Source organism: Podarcis bocagei (genome assembly GCF_964188305.1).
Source record: "Podarcis bocagei genome assembly, chromosome: 14".
NCBI lineage: Eukaryota > Metazoa > Chordata > Lepidosauria > Squamata > Lacertidae > Podarcis > Podarcis bocagei.
Window position 1 is genome coordinate 6,083,493 of NC_138139.1, and position 24,930 is coordinate 6,108,422.

Sequence of the window (24,930 nt, forward strand, 5' to 3'; positions counted from 1 at the left end):
CCATGGCATCTCTGCCTGCAACTCTGGAGAGCCACTATCAGTCATGTTGGCAGGCCATACTCAGCTAGATGGATCAATGGGTTGACTTGGGATGAGGCATCTTCCTCTGATTCTAGGACCTTTGGACAGAGCCAGGAGAGTTCTTGTGATGTTCTTAGGCCCTGTCTCTTGACTACGCAGGCCCTGAAACCACAAAGAAGGGACCTGGGACAGCTGCCTCCAGGTTCTGCCTCAAAGACACACGGTGTTTGCTTCATTGTATGCACACACACAGAACTTTCTTTTTAATTCTCCAAGGCTTTTCAACCAAATTTGAAGCTTTGGCTTTTCAGTTTTGCGTGAGTTTAATTTTATTGCTTACTCTCTGCTGTGATGCTATTATTATTATTATTATTATTATTATTATTATTATTATTATTTTACTGCAGTAGTGTTTCAGTGTTCATTTTGCAGGAGAGTTTCACTTATAAGGTGCTGTTGTTAAGCAGATAAATAGGTACTCATTCTCTAATTTTCAAGCCCGGATTTCACAATGCATCTTAGAATGCAATTAAAATAATATAATTTTAAAAGCAATAAACATTTCCTAATACTGTGAAAACATTTATTCTCTCCCCTCTTCAGTTTAATTTAGGACAGTCCCTCCCAACCTGGGCCCCTCCAGGTTTTTGCAACTACAACTCCCATCAGCTTCAGTCAGGTAAACCATATGATGCTGAGGCTGATGGGAGTTGTAGTCCCAAATACCTGGAGGGGCCCAGGATGGTGAAAGCTGCTTCAGAATCTCCCCAGGGCCACGTTGTCCAAGGGGGAGCCTCTCAAAAGCTGCAGCCAGCCAACTCTCGCTGGTTCTCATGAGGAAATGGAAGGTTGATGGGAAATAATTTATGACTTTCGACATGTGGAGGGAAGTTCATTTAAGAAGCAAGGAGACAGTTGGAAATTGGGGGACATTTGCATTTTAATCTGAGGATTTCCATGTACCACCAATTAGAGACAAAAGATACATAAGAAATTCTGATGAATGACGCAGGCAGCTCGGTAGCCTTCTCATTACATTGGCATCTGAAGTGGAACCAATGCCATTTATTAATAATTTAATTAAAATGGCAACACATTATTTTTCCCCTGTACTATACAGAACTGTAAACATTAATTTGATATGGTTGAGGATCATGAAATGCAATCTTAATTACTTAGAAACTAGGATAGCCAGTTGAACTGAATCAGGCAGGCAATTATCTTGAGTTTCCCCCCTTTCTTCTCCTTCTCAAAACGAGCACCCATCCATCTTAAAGAGCGGAGATAAATAACAAACTGAAAAAATGAAGAATATTCTGGAGAACTCTTTGTATAAACAAACCACCCTCCTCCCCAAACTGATCGAACAGTTCTATGACGCTGTTAAGGAATCTCTAAAAATGAGATGTTTTGGTGCTCAAGACACAAAATGGCTCACACACAAAAACACTCAGCATCAGGTGCAATCATCCAAGAGGTTCTTCTATGTATGCTCCATTGAAGTGAATGGGGAGTGGTCTACAACTACACCACAGTGCTCACAGAATCATAGAATGGTACAATGTAGGAATGTCAGCTAAAGCATCCGTGACAGGTGGACATCCAACCTCTGCATAAAAATCTCCAAGGAAGGAGAGTCCATAACGTCCCGAGAGGGGCCGTTCCACTGTCAAACAGCTCTGTCAGCTCCTGCTCTTTGCAATGGGATACCTGGAGAACAAGCCCCACATTCTGGACGGTGGAGAAGGCTCTGAAAAAAGGTAGGACAGGAGCTCAATTCCGTTGTTTTTTTAAGAAGAAGGTGGCGCATAAATTTGTCGCATGTTTCATAAGAACAGGATAAGAACACACAAAATGCACTGAATTTAATTGCCATATTTCTAGGGTTGAGCCTTTGAATTAAAAATAGCTGCTTCCTGTGTGCCCATTTCATGAGCCATCATCACAGCATGAGCTGGACGCCACACCCGCTTGCAACAACAGAGATAAAGTGGCTTTGTGGAATATGAGGTCATCGCTGGGAATAAAAGAGAACTGCAATCAGCAGCCCCTGATTGCCTTTGGCTATTCAGCCTAACGGGGTTCATGGGCAGCGCATGACGCACACACAGAGCATGATAGAGAAATGGGCCCAAGCACAGCCTTCTTTTGCTGGGCCGATTCTCGCAGACCCACGTCCACAGGATGAGAAATCCATGGCCTGTGTAGAGCACAAACCCCCAGGTTTCCATCTCTTCATTGCAGTCGGGCAAAGAAAAGAAACCTGAACGTGTCTCTGTCTGTGGCTCTTTCAATGAGGGCTGCTGTCATGAATGGCAGGACAACGGGGAGGAGGAAGAGGATCCCAGCAAGGGACTGGGACACACCAGAGCAAGCTGGGAGTGGAGAAGGAGAGGTTGGTGTAGAAAGTGCTCACCGGGCGAGAGAGGATAGCGAGGGGATGGAGGTCAGTGGACAGGAACCAGAGCAGCAGGACCCATCACCAGAGCCAGAGGAGCCCCTGTTTCCCCAAAGACAGCAGGCTCTGAGGTGTAAGGAGCAGCAGTAGGTGTGCTTGAGGAGGCTAAGGCAGGCATGGCCCCCCAACCCAGATCATTAGCTGTGACGAGGTATGATTCCTCAGCTGGAGTAGGCTCGGGACAGGTGAATGTCACCTGCCTCATGCAGTTCAGATGCTGCAATCAGCATGCAAGGTATAAAAGGGAAGCAGTGCTGAGGAGTGCAGCCCTTATCCCTGATATGCTAGCTTTCTACTGTTTTCCTTGGAGAAACTGGGCAGCTCCTGCCCCAAATTGTTTTTTTTTAATAAATTTTTTATTAAAGTTTCCATAATTTTTATAACAACAAAAACAAAACAAGACAATACAATGAACACAACAAACAAAAAAAACAGGTACAATTTCAAAATCTTATTTTCTTATAATTTACTTCCCCAACTTCCTCATACTTCCCCTTTCTGTATTCCAATTTCTAATCAATTATTCAGCAAATCCTTCCCTTATTTTAACTTGAATTTAGTCTTACTTATTCTCCTTAGCTTATCCGTTACTGCTAGTAACTGCTTATTTTCTGATCCAACATCATTTTAACATTCATTAATTTTGCAATACTTCTTTAAGTAGTCCTTAAATTTTTTCCAATCTTCTTCCGCAGCTCCTGCCCCAAATTGCCCTCCACCCTCAGCTCGCAAGAGCACATTGTCCCTGCCTGCATGCTCTGGCCAGCAAGCAAGACTAACTCTGTTATGTACTGAAGTTCTCACCCTGGGCCAGCAGGGGGATACTGTAGATAGTTTTCACTCAGGTCCACATATGCAAATAAGGAATTGAAAGTGACGTTCAGTGATTGGATAGTTACGGAAAGTTGTTACTGTTGCTTTGTAGTTGAGCTCTATATAGGCAGATTGGCTGAACCTTGCAGCTCAGTTATGTACTGGGCCTGTGAATAAACAAGAGCTGTTTGAAGAATCGCTGTGTCGTCTGATATGTTCACCCACAACAAACTCAACAGCTTTTATAGGGGTCAGGAGGGTCCCACCTGACCAACCCTGGCCTCCATTATCCTCCCAACAGATAAAAATGGAGAGACATTTTAGAATCATTATACTCATTCCAACAATGGCAGCTTGTGCTAAATTCCTTTCTTTGGCAATTGCCTCCCCCACCCCAGACTTAGCTTGGTGGTCACATTTAGTTGTGTGACGATTGCAGGAAAGATGAACCTAAACCTCGGTCAGAGATTTGATTCTGATAGCAGCGGTGGGGACCCCTAGGCCCTGACAATGAATGTGGCCCTCCAGTCCTTTTTCTCTGGCCCTCTAATGTCTCCCCTTGAGTCCTTTGGCCTGGCTGGAATGTGTCCCTGGTGTTTGATGACACCCTTTGCCTGCCTTTGCATGACTGGGATGCAGCCGACTGAGCAATGGTAAGAGACGAGCCATTGCTCCGCCCACATTTGCCCCTGGCCTTGCCCACCATTTGCATGTGTCTCCTAGATGGTCCCCCACGGGGAACTGGGGTCCTTGAACTGAAAAAGATCATGGAACTTTGAAGTGTCAGGCATAGCCCTATTGGCTTTAGCCCAAACGTAGCAGAGTTTTCCTGCACAGCGAAGAAGCTAGTTGCGGTGGTAATGACTGGTCAGCTAGACTCAGAATAACTATTTACAGGATTTATTAAAAGGAAAAATAAAACCAGCAGAGTTTCTGCATACAAATAAAAGCAAAATAAATCCTCTCTTTCTCTCTCTCAAAACCATACACAGCACTTCTAACTCCTAACACACCTCACACCAAACTGTGCTAGCAATCCCTAGATAACAGAGTTGAGTGCTGCTCGTTAACCAATCAGAGTGAGTAGTTTCTAGGTCAAGCAGACCTGGGCTTTCTGCCAAGAGTAAATTGACACCAGCTTGAGTTAATTGGTGAAGCTAGAATCTGCAAGTTTCCCACGAGAACCAATTAACAGAAACTGAACACCCCCTCACAGATTCTGCTGAACAATTAACTCCAAATACACCTATGTAGGAGATTATTTTTCCAGCAAACCTAAACCCTTGCACATTCGCTTGTTCTTTATCTTTGCCAATGGTTTAGTTAACACATCTGCTACATTTTCTTCACTTGACACATAAGTACAGGTGATTACATTGTCTTGTACACAGCAACGTACATTTTGGTATTTTACAGAGATATGTTTGGAACGCGATTTGAAGCCCTCTGTTTTACTTAAGGTTATACAAGCTTGATTATCAATGTAAACTTGTACTGGTTCTCCACAATTTACATTTAAATCTGCCATCAAATGCTTGAAATAAATCACCTCGTTGCACAATTCACTCAATGCGGCGTACTCTGATTCCGTTGATGACACACTTACAACGTCTTGCTTGCGTGACCGCCAGCTGATTAAAGCTCCACCGACCATTATGACTAGTCCTGTGACAGATTTTCTATCTGGCAAATTTCCCCAGTCACTATCACAGTAGCAACTCAACATTTCATCCTCTGAAGAATTTAATTGTAACATATAGCCAATTGTCTGCTTGAGATATCTCAGAACTTGTTTTACCCCTTTCCAGGCATTTAGTGTGGGTTTTGAGACCAATCTACTTAATATGCCTACTGCATAGCTAATATCAGGTCTGGACCACTGTGCTAGATACAATAAACTTCCAATTACAGAGTGATATACATCAGGATGTTCAAATTCAGGACTCTCATCTGTATGAAGTGTTTTTATGAAACCTGGATCCATAGGCACTGCTGCCCCTTTGCAATCCTGCATCCTGTATGTAGTCAGTAGTTGTTTAACTTTGTTCTGCTGACTAATTAGGCAGCTGCCATCTTGGGCCCAGCACACTTCCAACCCTAGATATGTCCTAACCGGGCCTAAGTCTTTCACTTTGAACTTACTGGACAATTGCTTGGCAAACCTTTTAGTTTGTTTATCTGTTTTACAGGCATACAATACATCATCTACATAAATCAGACAAAATTCTTGATCACTGCCTGTACCACGTACATAAACACAATTGTCAGCTGTACTCTGCTTGAAACCAAATGACACTAAGGCCTCATGGAAGCATTTGTTCCAAGATCTTGCAGCCTGTTTGAGACCATATAGAGCTCTGTTTAATTTCAACACTCTATTGGAACCTGTCTCATAACCAGGCGGTTCGGCTAGATACAGGTCTTCTGATATTGGTGCATGTAAATATGCAGTCTGGATATCAAAATGGTTTAACAGGAGTTTTCTCTTTGCTCCAAGCGTTAAAATCAGCCTTACACTGTCCCCCTTAGCAGTAGGGGAAAAAGTCTCGTCATAATCTTTTCCAGGCCTCTGAGAATATCCTTGAGCCACTAAACGAGCTTTGTATTTGTACTCTCCTGTCACCAGAGGTTTAAGTTTGTACACCCACCTGCAGCCTACAATCTTTGCCCCCTCAGGCGCTGCTACTGGTGTAAAAACCTTGTGCTCATTCAGAGAGGACATCTCTTCCTCCATTGCCTGTTTCCAGAGCTCTGCCTCCTCTTTTGGTAACTTTAACACCTCCTGAAAACTCTTCGGTTCTGCACTTACACTAAACACATTTGCAGTATCTGGGGAAAAACGCACTGGAGGCACTCCTTTGTTTTGTCTTTTAGATCTTCTGGGAGAAAATTTTTCTTCTGACCCACTTTCCTCCTCAGAACTACGACCTCTCTTTTGTTGCTTAGCAACTGGTCTTTGGCTAACTTCACTTTCTTGAGAGCTCTTATCTGAACTTTCCTCCCCCTCAGACTCTGATTCTCTGTGTCTACTTTCAGAGTCATGAAGCTCCTGGGAAGGTTCAAACCAAACCTCAGTATTGGCATGTAGTCTCTCCCAGCCACTATGTTCACAAAAACTGGCATTCCTGGAGATCACAATGCCATTTGTCCCTTCAGCAAAGCGGAAACCTTTTCCCAGCTCCTGGTAACCCACAAACACTAACTGTTTGGTCTTAGGATCTCCCTTCTTCCTCATTTGTTTCGGAATTAATACCCAGGCTTTTGATCCAAACACGTGCAAATGGTCAATTTTAGGTTTTTTCTGAAACAATTTAAAGTACGGGGTTGTACCTATTGTTTGATGAAAGAGCCTATTTTGGAGATAACACGCGGTGAGCATGCTCTCCCCCCAATAAGACATGGGCAAATCAGCATCATCAAGCATGGCAAACATCATATCCTGTAAAGATCTGTTTTTTCGCTCTGCAACACCATTCTCCTCTGGGGAAAAAACGTTCGTTTTCCTATGCCCAATGCCACGCTTTTGTAACCAATCTCTAAAGGCATTTGACATAAATTCGCCACCTCTGTCCGTCTGTATCCTTTTGAGTTTAATGGACAGAAATCTTTCCACAGATGCCACCCAGCCTTTAAACTTAGTGAACACGTCACCCTTATTTTTCATGGGAAAAACCCAAGAATAACGCGTGGCGTCATCCACAATTGTTAGTGAAAAACGCGATCCACCCCTGCTTACAGCAAATGGACCAATTACGTCCATGTGAACCAGCTGTAGCGGTGACTCACTAACTCTGTCACTTCTGGGGTAAGAGACTCTGTGGGTTTTAACCTTTTTACAGACATTACAATCAAGGTACTTGTTACAACTCTTTAAATTACCCCCATCAGCCAATTCAGACATTTTTAGTACACTTTTCCAGCAAGCATGCCCCATTTTCCTATGCAATAAGTGCACACAGTTGTCATGTATAGCTTTGTTATTCACTGCAGGCTGAGGTTTACTGACTACTGCTGCAACTTGAGATCCTGCTTTAAGCCAAAACAAGCCTCCCTCTGACTTAGCAGTGCCTAAAATCTCACCAGCCTTCTTAATAATGCAACTGTCTCCTTCAAAATGCACTTTAAACCCGGCTTTCAGCAAACAATCTACAGACATCAGATTGCTCCTTAATGACGGCACACAAAGTACATTTTGCAGGCATTCACGAAGACAAGGAACAAAAACTGCACCCCCCGAAATCACTTCGGATGTACTTCCGTCTGCTAGAGCCACCTGGCTGCGCTGTGCTGAGTTCTTGGAAACAAACAATTCATCTGAATTCACGATGTGGCGAGACGCTCCCGAATCGACCACCCAGACCGCTTGTTTCTCATCAGCAATCTTGACCTCGCCGGTCACCAGCTGAGCCGACTGTTTTCGTTTGAAGAATTTCTTTTTACGCTGCTGCTGCTGCTGCTGATCTCGTCTCTGCTCCTGCACCGGCAACTGAGACTTGACCAACTCCGGACATTGTCGTTTTAGATGCGCTGAAGACCCACATCGGAAACAACGCCTAACAGCAAACGCTGACTCCTCACCAGTACGCTGCTTTTGCTTCACCTCTGGCACGGCATGAGAACTCCTTCCAAACCGCCCACCTGTAGAAGCCTCTGCAGCCACCGACCTTTCTTGCCTCTTCTGCCATTCTTCAATCAAACGCCCAGTAACGTAACTGACTGATAAATCATGCTCCTGTATGCCTTCTAGAGACAAAACTAAATTATCCCAGCTTTCCGGGAGAGAACTCAAAATAATAGCCACCTTCTCCTGCTGGTCTAACGCACAGTCTCTTTCCTGTAGCGCAGAAAACTTTAACTGTAAACTGTGTAGGTGTTCCTGCATTGTAACCCCAGGCTGTAACATTGCCTTGTACAATGCCTTGCGAATGAACAGCTTGGAAACCGCTGTCTCACGCACATGGAGTTCTTTAAGTGCTTGCCACACACCTCTAGCTGTCTTGATTCCCCTCACATACGGCAACTGGGAATCTTCCAGCCCCAAGACAATTGTGGCCCTTGCTCTTTGGTCTTTATCGAGGTCTTCATCATCAGGCTTTGTAGGAAACTTACTCACCACTTGCCAGAGACGATCCCTCTGCAGCACTGCCTGCATGCGTTCCGACCACAGCAAGTAATTGGAGTCATTCAGACGCTCAAAAGCCATCTGAACTGGTTGTGAGGCCATCTTGAGAGCGATGTCCCTGGAACCCGGAACCAGCTACTCACGACCACCGAGAGAGAAAACAGGAACCACAGCACCCAGCACTCACACGCTGCAGCTGTTGTCCTTGTGTCCGCTGCGTCACCAGCTCACCACGGTCAGGAACCAGCCAGAGAACAACAACTTCTGGAACTACTGGAACCAACGCCGTTGATGCTGACACCACCGCAACTCAGGCTGGCAGCACAATACCCATAACCTCATGGAACTTTGAAGTGTCAGGCATAGCCCTATTGGCTTTAGCCCAAACGTAGCAGAGTTTTCCTGCACAGCGAAGAAGCTAGTTGCGGTGGTAATGACTGGTCAGCTAGACTCAGAATAACTATTTACAGGATTTATTAAAAGGAAAAATAAAACCAGCAGAGTTTCTGCATACAAATAAAAGCAAAATAAATCCTCTCTTTCTCTCTCTCAAAACCATACACAGCACTTCTAACTCCTAACACACCTCACACCAAACTGTGCTAGCAATCCCTAGATAACAGAGTTGAGTGCTGCTCGTTAACCAATCAGAGTGAGTAGTTTCTAGGTCAAGCAGACCTGGGCTTTCTGCCAAGAGTAAATTGACACCAGCTTGAGTTAATTGGTGAAGCTAGAATCTGCAAGTTTCCCACGAGAACCAATTAACAGAAACTGAACAAAAGATTCCCAGGCCTGTGGGGAGGGAGCTGACAATGCCATATTTGTTAAGGCTGGTGACTCGGTATAAGGCAGCTCACTTTGATCCTAAATATCACTCACGAAAAGGCCAAAAAAGGGGACAATGACTTCCTAGAGCAGGGGTCAGCAAACTTTTTCAGCAGGGGGCCGGTCCACTGTCCCTCAGACCTTGTGGGGGGCCGGACTATATTTTGAAAAAACACACACAAAAGAACGAATTCCTATGCCCCACAAATAACCCAGAGATGCATTTTAAATAAAAGCACAGATTCTACTCATGTAAAAATACCAGGCAGGCCCCACAAATAACCCAGAGACACATTTTAAATAAAAGGATGCATTCTACTCATGTAAAAACACGCTGATTCCCGGACTATCTGTGGGCTGGATTTAGGTGATTGGGCCGGATCCGGCCCCTGGGCCTTAGTTTGCCTACCCATGTCCTAGAACAGCCTTTCTCCACCTGTGGGTCTCCAGATGTTGTTGAACTACAACTCCTATCACCCCTAGCCAGCAAGGCCAGAGCTCGGGTGATGGGAGTTGTAGTCCAACAACATCTGGGGATCCACAGGTTGAGAACCGCTATCCTAGAGTGAGCTGAACAGGAACAGCAGGAGCAAGTGACTTCCATGGATGGAAGGTGGGGGTGAGCTCAGCCGGGGCACCCTGGGACAGCTGCCCTTTTGAGCCAATGGCCAAGCACCTTAATTACCAGATCATCTTTGCCCTATTGCCCTACTGGGACAAGCAGGAGGAGCCTCAAGAGCCAAGGTGGGCCCAGCACAGCAGCAGTATTTGTGCAAATGTTTGCCCCCCCCCGCAATTCTTACATCTGTTATTGCCGAATCTGCAAACTCATCCTCTGCGTTCGCTTGATAGTTAGCGACAGCAGCCAATTTCTCCCAGATCCGTTTTCGAGGGATTTCAGATGCTTCCTGTTAATGAGGGAAGAAGAGAAGGAAATAAGATCCAAAGAGATGCAGCATGTATCATTGCGGGAGACAAACACGAGAGCGACCATGGGAAAGTGGCCGTAGGTCCAGGGCAGAGCACCTGTGTTGCATGCAGAAGGTCACAGGTTCACTCAGAAGAGCTGCTGCCAGTCAGTGTCAACAGTATTGAGATAGATGAGCCAAGTTCATCTTCCTACTGTCCACAGTGGGGAGGGCAGGCATTTCCCCTCTAACCGGAGGATCCTGGTTCTGGAGGCTTCCACTTTCCTAAGAAACACAAAACTTCCCCCTCTTCCTTTTCCAAGGCTCTGAGTGGCTTGTCTCCTGCACTCTGTGGTCAACTCAGTCTCCATTCAGCCTTCCTCCTTTTTCTACCCTGGCCAGGCTGGGTTGGGCAATTATTTCAGTGAGACTCCAAATAGCCACAGATCAAATCTGAAAATGGCATTGGAGATGGCTAGGCTAGAGAACCTGTAACTGATGGCTCCCTCGCGAAAAACATCTATGCAGGGTCTAGCTCTATACTCCTGCAACTGTGTCATTAGCCCATCCCCACGGCCCCAATCCTATTCAGGGCCAGCCCACCTGAACAAGCAACCCAAGCAATGTGTTTAGTTGCCAGTGGAAGCAGCTAGTCCCAGGGTAATCAACGTGGAGCATTTCAGATGTTGTTGGTCTGCAACTTCCATCATTCTTGATCATGCTGGCTGGGGTTGATGGAAAATGGAGCTCAGCAGCATATGGAGGGCACCAGGCCAGTTACCCTGGTTTAATGTGAGGAGATGCCCAACAGCCTCTATTAACTGAGATGGCTAAATGTTCAGTGGTATGCCAGGAAGTGACTTTTTGCGCTGCTTAGGGGCATTAGAAAACTGCCTTACACCAGGTCAGATCCTTGGTCCATCAAGCTCAGAATCATCTACACCAGGAACAGGGAGCCTCACAGCTGCTGTAGGTCTTCTCCAGCTCCCACTAGCCCTAGTCAGCATGGTCAGGGGGATGATGGGAGTTGGAGTCCAGCAGCATCCAGAAGGCCACTGGCTCCCTCTCCCTGGTGAACACTGATTGGCAGTGCTTCAGGGGGGGTTTCAGATAGGAATTCTCCTAAGGTCTATCTGGAGATGCCAATAATAGAACTTGGGCCCTTCTGTACATAATGCTGAAAGGGAGGGATGTAGTCTAGTGGGAAAGTATCTGCTTTGCATGCAGAAAGATCCGGGTTCAATCCCCAGGTTGGGCACGGAGAGCTCTCTGTCTGAAATCCTGGAGAGCTGCTGCCAGTCAGTGTAGGCACTACTGAGCCAGATGGACCCAAAGGTCTGACTCAGTATACGGCACACTTCCTATGTCCTGCACCTGATACTGAGGCATCTGATCAAGACCTGTATTTTAAAATGAGCTTAAAAATATATACCGTATTTTTTGCACCATAACACTCACTTTTTTCCTCCTAAAAAGTAAGGAGAAATGTCTGTGCGTGTTATGGAGGGAATGCCTACGGGTGGCATGCCTACGGATTTTCCTCCTCTAAAAGCTATGCACGTGTTATGGTAGGGTGCATGTTATAGAGCGAAAAATACGGTATTTGTAAATGTTTGTATCTTTCATGCCAGGCAGAAACCAGCTGGCTAAGTACTTTGGCAGATGTTTATCTTCCTAAACAGCGCCCCTCTGATTTATAGCATTATCAGGAGATGAGTACCTCAAAGTTGTAAAAGGAAATTACAGGCTGGGAGCAAAGGTTACAGTGACCATACATATTACAGAATACAATCAAGCTGCAAAAACACAATTAAGAGTTGGTAAATAGTGAGATTTATTGTTTAACAGAAAATAATACTAGGTGCCTCCCATTAGACGTGAGCCATATTTTCATAAGGTTAAAGGGCAAGAGCTAATAGGAACAGCAGCTGGCTTGAAAGGGGGGTGTAAATTTAAGGGGTTGCTTTTGGAAACTGTTTTTACTAAGTTCCTTTTCTTCTAAAAAGCTATATATGTTAATGTATGAAATATATTGGCTTAATGTAATTATGCAAAGGATTTAAAAAGTAAGAAATGTTAGATTCTTATGTTAGATTCTTATTTCATTGATGGTGTGTGAGAAGGTGAACCCAAGATCTCTGTTTAAGATAAAAATTAAAACCATGAGCCATCTGTTTTAGCCATTTGTTTTGGAGTGAAGAGGTAATAGGGCAATAGGGCAATAGGGCAAAGATGATCTGGTAATTAAGGTGCCTTGTCGAGGCAAATGTAAGATATATGGCTACTTGTCTGCCATTTATGGATAGAAGGAAATATAGCTCTTTGTCTCCCATAAAAGGTAATAGGAAATGGGTGTATCTTTTATGATTGGTTCTAGCAAACAGCCAATAGGAATTTCAACCAGGCTGATTGGACAGAGGCAGCCAAAGGAGGAGCAAGGGGGCTGGGCTGAGGAAATATAAGTGCTGGCCATCAGGGCTGGAGTGGGCAGAGCTTTGGTAACCATATACCACTGTGTCTCTCATTTATTTGTCTGACAAATAAATTATTATTTTAATTTCTCTATTGCTGCGTTGAATATTTCATTCCAGCTAAGCGTTAACCACAAGCAGGGTGCTACAATATGGGCCCCTTTCCTATCTTCTGCTTCTAAAGCTCCCAGAAGCATCTCTTTGCCTACTCTGGGAATTTGGGTGCTGGATTATCCTGGACTTCAGTCTGTTTCTGTAAGGAAGTTCTGGTGTTCATATGTCTAAGGCCAGCCATCTTTCCCTCCCCCAGTGGACTCTGGGATAGCACCTTTCCTGGGCCATGCAAGAATTGCTTCCTCCTTGCTCACCTTCCCAGTGATGCTGTCTGCTTCTGGAGGGGTTGGCAGTGATAGGCACTATTAGATGTGGGGCAGGGCCTATCCGTCCAACGGACAGCAGAATCCAGCCCTTGGGTGCAGAATGCCGCGGCGAGACTCCTTATGGGGTCTTCGCTGCGAGAGCACATTCATCCGGTATTATACCAGCTGCACTGGCTCCCGGTGGAGTACAGGATCAGGTTTAAGGTGCTGGTTTTAACCTTTAAAGCCCTATACGGCCTAGGACCCTCGTACCTACGGGACCGCCTCTCCTGGTATGCCCCACAGAGAAACCTACGGTCTGCAAATAATAACATCCTCAAGGTCCCAGGCCTCAGAGAGGTTAGGCTGGCCTCAACTAGAGCCAGGGCCTTCTCGGCTGCAGCTCCAAACTGGTGGAATGCTCTGTCAAAAGAGACTAGGGCCCTGCGGGACCTGACATCTTTCCGCAGGGCCTGCAAGACAGAGTTGTTCCGCCAGGCCTTTGGTCAGGGCGCAGCCTGACTCCCTCCTCTGGCAACCTGCACATAATTCTACTTAATTGGTTGCCATCAATTTGATTTAATTAATTTTTATAATGAAATTTTTAGATTGTGTGATTATTTGATTGATTATTTTATTGTTGTTAGCCGCCCTGAGCCCGGCTTTGGCTGGGGAGGGCGGGATATAAATAAAATTTATTATTATTATTATTATTATTATTGATAAATGGCCCAATTGCACAAGCTGCTTTGGTCTGTGCTCATTAAGCTACAGTTTTGTTCTTTGGGTTTTTATTTTATTTAATGATCCTCTTGTCATTAGAAGGTTGGTTGTTCTCCTGGGTATTTAAACTGTTTTAATTACTTGTGTATATATCTCTGCTTTGTCAGCTATAATGGCAATTGTGGGGTGTGTGTGATACTGATCCCTCTTAAATCTTTTTTTTTATAAAAATGCTGTAACTCTAGCTATAAAAATAAATTCAATAAGAGTTCGGTGTCGATTCTTTCTGTCCAGGAGAAAGGCAATTCTGTCTCCCTCTGTCCCTTATTTGTAATTCCTCAAATAGTGCAGACTCTAGATGGGACTGGATGGTGTGATCTGGTGCTGCTTTCAGGGTACAGGGCTATATTCAGGCTGCCTCTGCACCTCTCAGGTGATTAAAGAGCCAGGGCCTAAGAATAAGGAGCTGAGAACGGCAACTGAGCTTCTGCCCTCCCTACAGGCCAGGCCTCCTATCCGCTGTTCTTTCAACTTCAGAGCGGCACCTGGCCTTGGAACTGGGCTAATCTTGCTGCGGTTTATTTCTGGGTACTTTTGCACTGGTACACCGGAAGGTAAGGCAGGGAATGATTAACATCAAAATGAGGAGGGAAAGTCTCTTTTGTGCTCCCAGTTGCAGGCTGTCCAAAGTCAGCAGCAGCAGCAGTGCCAGCAGGGTAGAAAGGAAATTCCACTCTTCCTTTCATCTGTTTGCACTTCCGGGCTCTGATCACCAGGTGACCAACAATTGCAAAAAGGGACAAGCACTGTTGCCGCCTTCATATCCTGCATGTGGGCATCCCACAATGGGCATCTGATTGCCCACTGTGAGAACACAATGCTGAACTAGATAGGTCCCCTTTGGATTGATCCAGCTGCAGCCGGGCTCTTCTGATGTCCCCACAAGTAGAGGGGGAGGGGAATATGCCTCCCATAGTAAGCTCAAGAGGTCTGAAGGCAGAAACTCTGAAGAATGGGCAGTGCCACACTATCTTCCATGGTTGGTAGTTTTAGAAGCCCCTCTGAGAGGGGAGGGAGAATCAGGGCAGCTTCCTGATGTTGTCTCGAAGGCCTTTCTCCTCTGTATGCAGTACAAAGCAAACAAGGCAGACAAACACAAATGTACCTTTGACTTTTCAAACAGAGCCAGGGCTTGTTTGTAGTAACGGATGGCTGGACCAAAGTGGCCCTGGCAGAGGTGAGTCATGCCCAGCTGTTCACAGGCCTGCGCCTCACCATAGGAGTCACCTGGAGGAAGAAACACAGCCAATAGTTGCAGGACAGGGGCCAGGAAGTCCAGGATGGAATGAGGAGGAGCGTAGGGTCAATGGCTTGTAGTTTATTGCCTGGAATTGGGGACACTTTGATCTGCAACTAGCCCAGGTCTTTGGCTGGCATATGAGCTGAGCTACTTTTCAAAGTGAAACAGTGTCAATCTGCCCAGTTACAAGCGGGAATATACAAAACTACTCCTTTTTTAGTTTCACCTCCTTGTCAGGCAGCAGGCATTGTAGGTTTCTGGAGACATCAGTGCAAAAACAAGGTTTGCAGTGGTGAGTTGCTGGAAGTTCTTAATAGCCCATTGCTCCACATTTAAGAGGATTTTCAATTACCATTTGTATAAAACAGGTTTTATTGTTCCATTTGCATTTTGCAAGCAGAAATAAGGCAGCTGGCCCCAGAGGCCTTCAAGGGACAGTGAGAGTTCCTTCTTCCACCCTGGCCGTGTAAATTCAGACACATTTTGCACTCCAAAACATTCCTTCACTCACACTCCAAAATGTCTCAACAACCCTAACAGCTGCATCTTATATACAGTGGTGCCCCGCAAGACAAATGCCTCGCAAGACGGAAAACCCGCTGGATGAAAGGGTTTTCTGTTTTGGAGGTGCTTCGCAAAACGAATTTCCTATGGGCTTGCTTCGCAAGATGGAAATGTCTTGCGAGTTCCTGCGGGGTTTTTTCCCCTTTCCCCCCCTTTTCCCCAAGCCGCTAAACCGCTTATCAGCTGATCCTAAGCCGCTAAGTCGCTTAACAGCTGATCCGCTAAGCCGCTTATCAGCTGATCTGCTAAGCCGCTTCTCAGCTAATCCGCTAATCCGCTAAACCACTTATCAGCTGACCCGCTAAGACCGCTAAGCCGCTAATAGCGCTAATCCGCTAATGGGCTTGCTTCGCAAGACGAAAAAACCGCAAGACGAAGAGACTCGCGGAACAGATTCTTTTCGTCTTGCGAGGCACCACTGTACTTACAGAGAACTCATTTCCTGTGTGTGGATTCTTGTGTAGCCAAAGCAGCAGTACCCAAGCACAAGAGGGAGGAGGAGATACTAGCAGGCATGGAGCGAATGGCAAGGTGTGCAGAAGTACAAAAAGGCTTTTGGGGCGCAGGGGACTAACAGCTCAATGAACAATACCTACAGAACAGGTCAATTGGGGGCCCAGGAGGATGGAAAACCAGGGAGAAGGCAAAATGGAATACTGTAGAGTGTTCTGAAAACAGGTGAGGTGGCATGCATGTAACATTGCAACAGTTTGCTGCTGGTCCCACCTGCCTGTTCTGTCTCTCAAATTGCTTAGTATGAGCTCTCCTGGAGGTTAACGTAACTCTGTCCCAAACCTACTTGTAGTTCATGATCTTAGCCTGGAGCCTGCAGTGTCAGGGCTGGAGTCAGCAATGAAGGAAGCAGATCTCCGTTGTCAGCAAAGTTAACTCTTTATTCAAGGAAACGGACCTACAACTCAGCCTAGTGGTCCCAGCAACTCTCTCCAGGAGGTCTTGCCCCTATGGAGCAGGGGTCAGGACTGAAGGTCCCTGCCAGCCATCCTCTCTAAGCCTCCTCCTCTCCTGGGTGTTTCCCAAGCAGCCTAAAACTGCGTCTGTGCACCTCTGCTCTTTGGTCTGCTCTTCTCATTACTCTGTGGATTCTTGGGAGACCAGGGGGGAGGAGAGCTTGTCACACAGGAGAGGGAGACTCCTGGGGTTCTTCAGCAGTCCCTTGACCCCTCTCCTCCGCCTCCTCCTCAGAGTCTGAACTGCTCCCTTAAGCCTGTTGCCCCTTCAGCAGTGGGCACCTCCTCCTAATCTTCTCTCTCTGGGTCTCCCAGCTCCTAGTCTGGCCCTCTAACCACCACACCACCACTGGCTCTCTGCTTTGCACACAGAAGGGCCCCAGCATCCCACGCTAGCTAATACAGTAGGATCAGTAGGTGTTTCTGGAGAGCCCCTGCCAATCAGAGTGGACCTGCCTTCCCCAACTGGGCACTCTGCACATGTTTTGGACCACAACTCCCATCACCCCTGACTCAGGCTGGGGCCAAGGGGAGTTATCATCCAGTCATTGGGAGAGCACCTGGTTGGAGATGGCTGGAGTGGGTCATACTGGATCATAGGCACCAAAGGACTGACCTGATACAGTGGTTGTACCTTGGGTTAAGAACTTAATTCGTTCTGGAGGTCCGTTCTTAACCTGAAACTGTTCTTAACATGAGGTACCACTTTAGCTAATGGGGCCTCCCGCTGCTGCTGCGCCGCCGCACGATTTCTGTTCTCATCCTTAACCAAAGTTCTTAACCCGAGGTACTATTTCTGGGTTAGCAGCGTCTGTAACCTGAAGCGTCTGTAACCCAAGGTACCACTGTATATAAGGTGGGCTTCACCACAGTCACTTACCTGCATCCACAAAAGCCTTCAGCGCCTGCTGGGAGTAAAATCCAGCCATGTCGTAGTTTTTCAGCTGGCCATGAGCAGTGGCCAAATTGTAGTGGCATTGCGCCTGAGCAGCCCTCTCTCCCAGTGCCCCTGGCAAAAAAAGGGAAAAAAAGAAAAAAGATCCAGCATGGATGATGTCAGCAGCTTGGCAAATGGATCCAGCCCCTTCCCAGAACTCTAGAAACTTTCCCCGAATGGATATTGTTCTGAAAACATCCCTAGCAGGGGACATTTTAGCCTTATGCAATTCTGTAGGCGTGAGAGCGAATCTGCCACAGGGGCAGTGAGGGCTCCTGAGTCCTGCAGGCTTGGAATTCTGCATCAGAGTGACCAAAATCATGCCCCAATGAAAGCTACGGTCTGCAATCTGCATATATTATACAAATCACCATACCGTCTCTTATTTGACTGTTTTGCTGAGAATTGAAGCAAAGAGATCTACATGCTTCACTGGAAGCCTTATACAGCCATCTGCTCTGGCTTCTGACATTTCAGACAGGGTAAAGAAGTGGAAAGGGAACCAATTTGCAGGGGGGTTTTCATGATTGAGGCTCATGGCTGATCCCCACTTACCTTTTGCCCCGCTGTTTCCAGACACAGGTCTGCACTTTAAAGCTCCAAGTCTGAGTGCTCCTTTTTGCCCCAGAGCTTTCCCCACCAAAACCCACTCTTTAAAGCTCAAGTGTAACAAGCAGCAAGTTCGGAAAACCCAAATTGTGATTTGCTCTGATTCAGCAGGGAAGATCAGGTTTTTCTGGGGAAAGCAGCAGGACAAAAAAAATATATAAAAATCTCTTGGACACAGACTGGGAAAACATGGACTTGTGTCTGTGAAGACACAGGGCAAAAGGTACCGGTAAGTGTGGATGAGTCCTTTGCTTTAAAGAGTGTGTCTTCATTGGAAAAAAACTCCAGAGGGGGAAAAGAACCCCTCAGACACAGAGTTTTCAAGCGTGTAGGAAAGTTAAGTGTCAGAATTGACCTCTGCCTCTACTCACTTGGTATGGTCATGGGCCAGTTAGGCGTTTCCTCACTTGTGCCTTTCCTTAAAATGGGCATTGTCTTGCAGCAAGAAAGAAGACAAAAGAGTGTTTTGGTTTTTGGTATTCAGATCCTACCTCTGCATTACAGTCTGTTTGCTTCATGGGTATAGTCATTTGCAGTGTTTGAAACTCCCATTGTCCTAGGCGCATTTTGCAACAGGGAATTTCATTAGTGTGAGCAATTTCTTAAGGTTGCCATATTTCAAAAAGTAAAAATCCTGACACCTGCAAAGTTTTTGAGCTTTTGTTTTAGAAAGCCACCACTCTGAAGACTGGAGAAGAGACCCTCTTATGAATATTAGGGGGGTGGACAGGGGATAGACTAGATCATGAACATAAAATTTTAGTTGCAGTTCATTCATTTTCAGCTTTGTATTCTTGTTATTAAAAAAGTGTGCCTAGACATTCCATTGTTGTGCCCATAACCTAGGTTTAAGGTGCCATTTAGCTCCCAGCTTTCATATCTCAGTTTCTAACACCAGTCATTTGTCCCTCTCTAGCCCAGTATCCTATTTTCCACATAGGCCAGCTAAATGCCTGTGTCAAGCCCACAAGCAAGGCACAAGAGCAAGAACATTTCCCTGTTGCATGCCCCCAATATTCTGAGGTAGGCTGCCTCTGAAACGGAAGGTTCCATTTACCTGTTGCGGCTCACACAGGCACAGAGAGGGTGGAGAAGGGAGGAGGAGCTTTCAGTGGCTGGAAGTGGTTTATTAGGGTGCATCACCCCTGCAGTTTGGAGGGCAGCACTTGGTGGAGGAGGAGAATGCCAGGGAGCCCGTGGTGGGACTGAGTGCTGTCTTCCTGAGGCCTTGAAGAGTGTGGCTGTCAGCCAGCGGAGGTGGGCTGTGGGATTAATTTAGCCTAAGGAGGCAGCCTGGCAGAAATAAGGACATTTTTTTTGTCTCTCAACCAGTGCTTGCTTTATGGCAGTGGTGGCCAAACTTGGCCCTCCAGCTGTTTTTGGACTACAACTCCCATCATCCCTAGCTAACAGGACTAGTGGTCAGGGATGATGGGAATTGTAGTCCCAAAACAGCTGGAGGGCCAAGTTTGGCCACCACTGCTTTATGGTGTCGCCCAAGCTCCACCTCTTCCTGTCTCTCCCCTGCAAGAGGCAGCCATGAGAAACTGGCTCCCACCACATGAGCTTAGAATCTGAAGCCCTCCTTGCAAATAGGGCAGAATGGAAAGCAAAGAACACCCCACCTCCCTTTACCAAGGAGCCCTGTGTAGCCTCCCATGGCTCTTTCCAGCAGAAAGAGGCACAATGGGTGGTGTGGTGGTGGGACCAGGGACTTCCAGCTTCTAAGTCTTTCAAATCTCTGCAAAGCCACTTGGCCAATCCATACCCCAGCCTAGAAACTCAGGGAGGACATGTTTTCAAACAGGGATTGTAACATTCTAGGTAAGAAGGAGTGGAAATGAATTGAACAAGCACAGCGCCCCACAGATGAGACCAGTGACCCACAAGCTTTGTTAGCAGACAGACAGAGGCCCAATTGGCAAACAAAGCTGAGCAGAAATTAACAGACAATGACATGCAAAGATATGTGAACAAAATAAACATTGCAATTAATTATTTGATGTGATCAAAACAACCAAATATTATAAAAGTTTGTATTAAGAAGTAGGTATTTTGTTTATCTTTAACAGTAATATGAATAGGGACAATAATTTAAGTTTTTTGTTTATGTCACATCATTCTCTATGTATTGGTACAGCAATGTGTTTTTCAGACTTGAATAATTTGGCTTAAAAAAACCTAGCCCAATGCAACTCACCGTACATGTCAGCTGCTTCGCTGTGGTACCGCAGGGCCCTGTCGAAGCACTCCAGGGCATTGCAGGCAGCCCCCAGGTTCTGCAACAGGACAGCTTTCTTCCGCACCGAAAAGCCTTTCCCGCTGCAAAGGCGGAGAGCTGCTTCAAAGTGCTGCTCTGCCTGCTGGAAGCACCTCATTTCCGCATAGTGCAGCCCCAGGTGATTGTAGAGTTTGCCTGAGAGCCAAAGTGGTGGGAGAAAACCCGCCATTAGCTGGAGCTTGGGATCTTTCCAACTGATCAAGCAGGACCTTGTAGGCATTGCACAGTTGAAGGGAGCAAGACTCAGAGGAAATGTGTTCCCCAAAGATTGGGCCTTTCCACTGGGATGGAGCGTCCCCCTTGCCCCTAGACTTAAAGGGCCCCTGGGTGTAGAAAAGGCTCAGAGGATGCCCCTCCCACTCAAAAAGTGGCAAAGCCCCCATCCCTACTTGAAACAGGCCATCTTCAGTTACCGTATTTTTCACTCCATAAGACACACGTTTTCCCTCCTAAAAATTAAGGGGAAATGTGTGTGCGTCTTATGGAGCGAATGCAGGTGGGAGGCTCTGCTCAGTGCTCCTTTTAAAGAGCTGCATGGAGTGTGTGTGCGGCTCTTGGGGGCTTTTCCCCGAGGAGGGAGAAGGGCAGCCCGTCAGTGAAAGGGACGCTCCACACGGCTTGTGAAAGGGAGCGCTGAGCAGAGCCTGGGATGCATACAGACTCTGCTCAGCGCTCCCTTTAAAGAATATTTTTTTTTTCTGGCATCCCCCCTCTAAAAACTAGGTGCATCTTTTGGAGCAAAAAATACAGCACTTAAAGAACCTTCAGCGTCCTCTTCTTGCAGAAGTTCTCTTAGCATTGTAGCGTCAGTGTGAGTTCTAGCTATGACTGGAAGATAGGAGTCAACTCCTAGGGGCCAAGGCCCCTTCGCACCCCAATAAAATATTTGAGAGGGCAGGCCCCCCCGGAAGTTGATGGACATTGCCATTCAAAAGGCGTGTGTGAGCTGCATCTTGTGAGGGGCTTACCTGGGCCACCCTAATATTTTATTCAAGTTGGCACCCCTATTGGAGAATGAGAGGCAATTAGAGTAGCATCCTGCTAGGCCAGGCTTTCCCAACCAAGTGCCCTCCAAATGTTTTGGACCACAACTTCCATCTGCCCCCAGCCTGACCAGCCGGGCTCCTAGCAGCCCTAGCTGTGCAGGCCGGGGTTGATGGGAGTAATGGTCCAAAACATCTACAGGGCACCAGGTTGCAGGAAGTCAAGCCAAGATTCTCCTTGCAGTGCACAGGAAGAGACAGGAAGGGCCACTCCATCCTCTCTGCTGCAAGACCAGCTCCATCAGGACCTTCCTCTCCCTGTTCCCATTCAAGCTGGTCATTTGAAGAACTACCCCTCCTTCCCCCAACACAGCCAGGTATATAATATAACTGCAACTCAGGATAACACTTCATGCATCTGCAGAGGTGGGCTATACAGTGGTGCCCTGCAAGACGAATGCCTCGCAAGACGGAAAACCCGCTAGACGAAAGGGTTTTCCGTTTTGGAGGTGCTTCGCAAAACGAATTTCCTATGGGCTTGCTTCGCAAGACGAAAATGTCTTGCGAGTTCCTGCGGGTTCCCCCCCCTTTTCTAAGCTGCTAAGCCGCTTATCAGCTGATCCGCTAAGCCGCTTATCAGCTGATCTGCTAAGCCGCTTATCAGCTGATCCCCTAAGCCCGCTAAGCCACTAATGGGCTTGTTTCGCAAGACGAAAAAACCACAAGACGAAGAGACTCGCGGAACGGATTCTTTTCGTCTTGCAAGGCACCACTGTAATTCACAAAAGCTCATGCCATAATAAATTTGTTAGATTTTAAGGTACCACAAGGATCTTTGTTGTTTTTGCTGCTAGAGACTCTGGAAAATATGTAGCTTTTGTAATTGGTGCCTATTTTGTGGTTACCAGATTTTTCCCAAGGAATCCGGGGGCCCTTTTTTAAAAAAAATTCATGCTTCATTATTTTAGGAAAGGGTTGCCCAGGGTTCTTGACCTTTTTTAGGGGGTGTGCATCTCGACACAAGGCAGGCGGAGAAGCCCATCTCCCATCTACAAACACACAAATGCCCCCCAAAAAGAGGTTTGCGGGGGGAGAGATCGACTAAAGGTGCTCGCTGGTCTTGGGAAAACACGCATTAAAACACACACACAAGGCTCCATCTCTCTCTCTCTCTCTCTCTCTCTCTCTCTCTCTCTCTCTCTCTCTCTCTCTCTCTTGCAACGCAGCAGAGCTCTTTTCTAGGCTTCTCCTCTTCTTCTTCACCGCTTCAGAGCCTTGCTCACCCCCCCCCCAAACTCGGGTGTGCAGAGCCTGCAGCAGAAGAGTCTCTGTGCGATTTCGGGGCAAGTGTTGATCGAGGAAGTGAGTCAGAAGGAAGCTCTCTGGCTCGCGCCTCGGTTTAAATAGCCCCCCCCCCGCCAGCAGATTGGCTGGCTGGAACTTTGACATGGTCAGGACCTCCAGTGCTGCTCGCTGCCATGGCACCCACCGTGTTGCCTCACCGGAAGCCCCCAGGCATAAATCAGGGGACATTAATTAAAATCCGGGGACATTCCGGGGACAGATTTTGTCCGGGGACAGATTGGTGAATCCGGGGACGTCTGGTAACCCTAGCCTATTTGCCTGCTTCCCTCTTCCCTCCCCCTCCTTTCCCTTTGTGATGTGCCCATTGTAAACATGTGAACAGGGACAATCTTATTTTTAATGACCATATGTAAGTTGCCCTTGGAGCCATTCTAGCTGAATAATGTGCTAGTACATCTGTCTCTCACACACTGTCCCTAGGCATGAGATTTCGTCTTCTGATTCATCTTAATACTTGTCTATCAAAAAGCCTTCATTTGGGAATCCCCATTCCTGCTGAGATCAAGGGTGGGAACTGGGTCCCAAAGGCAGAGTAGCTCATCTGGCTAGAGGGCACTCTGGCAGCCCCCTGAGATTTCTGGGGTGGCAGGATTTTTCCTTAAGGAGACCCAATGGGGACTACGGAGGTACTTAGCTATACCCAGCAGTTCCTGGTTCCTTATCTTGGTGCACAACCGGCTGCAGGCCTGCAAGCTCTCCAAGACGTCGTCTGGGGAGTACACTGGGCTTCGCAGGAAGTAATTTGCTGCCTCCCTCATAGCCATGGCTGCATCTTCTGGGAGTTGCACTCTCTGGTAGGCCTGGCCGGCCAGGCGAAAAGACTGTGCGGCTGACTCCACGTCACCTGTGCTCACCAGGCAATAGGCCAGCTTGATCAGGGCATTGGCTGTGCTTTGCGTTTGATTTGTGCTGTATTCCTGGATGGCCTTTCCGTAGAACTCTGCGGCTTTTGTGTATTCTCTCATGTCGTCGTAAGCAGCGCCCATGTTGAAGGAGAGGTCGCCATCCTTCTCCTCGGCTCCGAGCTCCTTGGCCTTCAACAGGCACTTGAGGCCCTTCTGGGGCTTGCCGGTGGCAACGTAAGCCGCCCCGAGGTTGAAGAGACACTTGGCTTTGGAGCGTGGCTCAGAGAGGCTACCCGAGAGTCTGTATGCCTTTTTGAAGGCAGCCAAAGCCTGGCCTTCCTCATTGCTGCTGAAAAGACATATACCCGCCTTCAACAGCCTTTGCATTTCACTTTGGACAGAGCCCAGCTGGCTCACAGGCTGGTCTCCGACAGAGCCAGAGATCGGAGGAGCAGAGGCCATCTCTTCCGAAGGGGCAGTGGAAGGGGAACTGCAAAAGGAAGCAGAGCATCACAACCATCTGCACTTTGAAGCACAGTTTATCTGCATATTTAGGTTTTTTTAAAAAAAAATCTAGACTGCTTTTCTTTTCTTTTCTTTTTTGTTGTTGTTAATTTCAAATTCTTTTTCCCTTCTTTTTGTATTAAAGATTTTCTTGTTTTACAAAAGTGTTTGCAATGTCTCTCTCATATTTTTCCCCCATGTAACATTTTTACAAATCAGTTTCATTTGTTGAGACATTGGGAAGAAAAAGGGGGAAAGAGGTGGAGGGGGGGAAAGATGGGTGGGGGTGGGGTCAGGCGACGGTGTTTCTATTTTACTTACTATATGTAGGGTTTGGTGTCAGCGTTGTTTGTGTAGGTTCTTTGTTGTTCGCTTGTGTTCCTTTGGTGGTGAGAGAGGTTGGGGTTGGCCTAGGGTGTGGTTGTTCATTTGTTGTTGGCTGTGGTGGTCTTTATTTTCATGTGTGAGTGGGGTGGGTGGGTGTTTTGGATCAGGTTAGCCATACTGATTTGTATGTTGTTGGTGGGTTTTTGTCGTTGTCTTGTTGGGCTGTGTATGTGATAAAGGGGAGCCATACCGGGGTGAAGGTGTCTAGACTGCTTTTCAAGGAAGGCACAGACCCTGGCTCTAGGTAACCACCTCCCACCTCCCAGTGATGGGTCAGAAAAACAAATGTAAGGGAGGCCCATGGCTGGCATCAGCACCCAGCCCTTCCAGGGTGCAAGCTGTCCAAATAAGGCACCCTTCTCAGAAGATGGAGGTGCCACTTTCCTCTCTTCCTCCATTTGGTCAGGCAAGATGACCTTCATGGATGGTCCCCCCCAGCTTTATTATTTGCCCCACTCCCCCTTTTTATAGCTCCCAAACCACTCCC

General features: G+C 46.9%; 1 protein-coding gene across 2 annotated transcripts in view; it reads right to left on the minus strand.

The window, feature by feature from the left end:
- Positions 1-936: 936 nt before the first annotated feature.
- Positions 937-24,930, minus strand: part of LOC308573556 (tetratricopeptide repeat protein 24-like) — a 33,604-nt gene continuing 9,610 nt past the window's right edge. For both annotated transcript variants that reach the window (XM_081170650.1, XM_081170649.1), the window contains exons 2-7: positions 23,348-24,042; positions 20,279-20,494; positions 17,413-17,541; positions 14,866-14,987; positions 10,043-10,147; positions 937-1,771 (exon numbers count right to left, since the gene is read on the minus strand). In XM_081170650.1, coding sequence (XP_081026776.1) covers positions 1,691-1,771; positions 10,043-10,147; positions 14,866-14,987; positions 17,413-17,541; positions 20,279-20,494; positions 23,348-24,014 — 1,320 coding nt within the window. In that variant the 5' untranslated portion in view covers positions 24,015-24,042 and the 3' untranslated portion in view covers positions 937-1,690. The remainder of the gene's footprint in view (positions 1,772-10,042; positions 10,148-14,865; positions 14,988-17,412; positions 17,542-20,278; positions 20,495-23,347; positions 24,043-24,930) is intronic.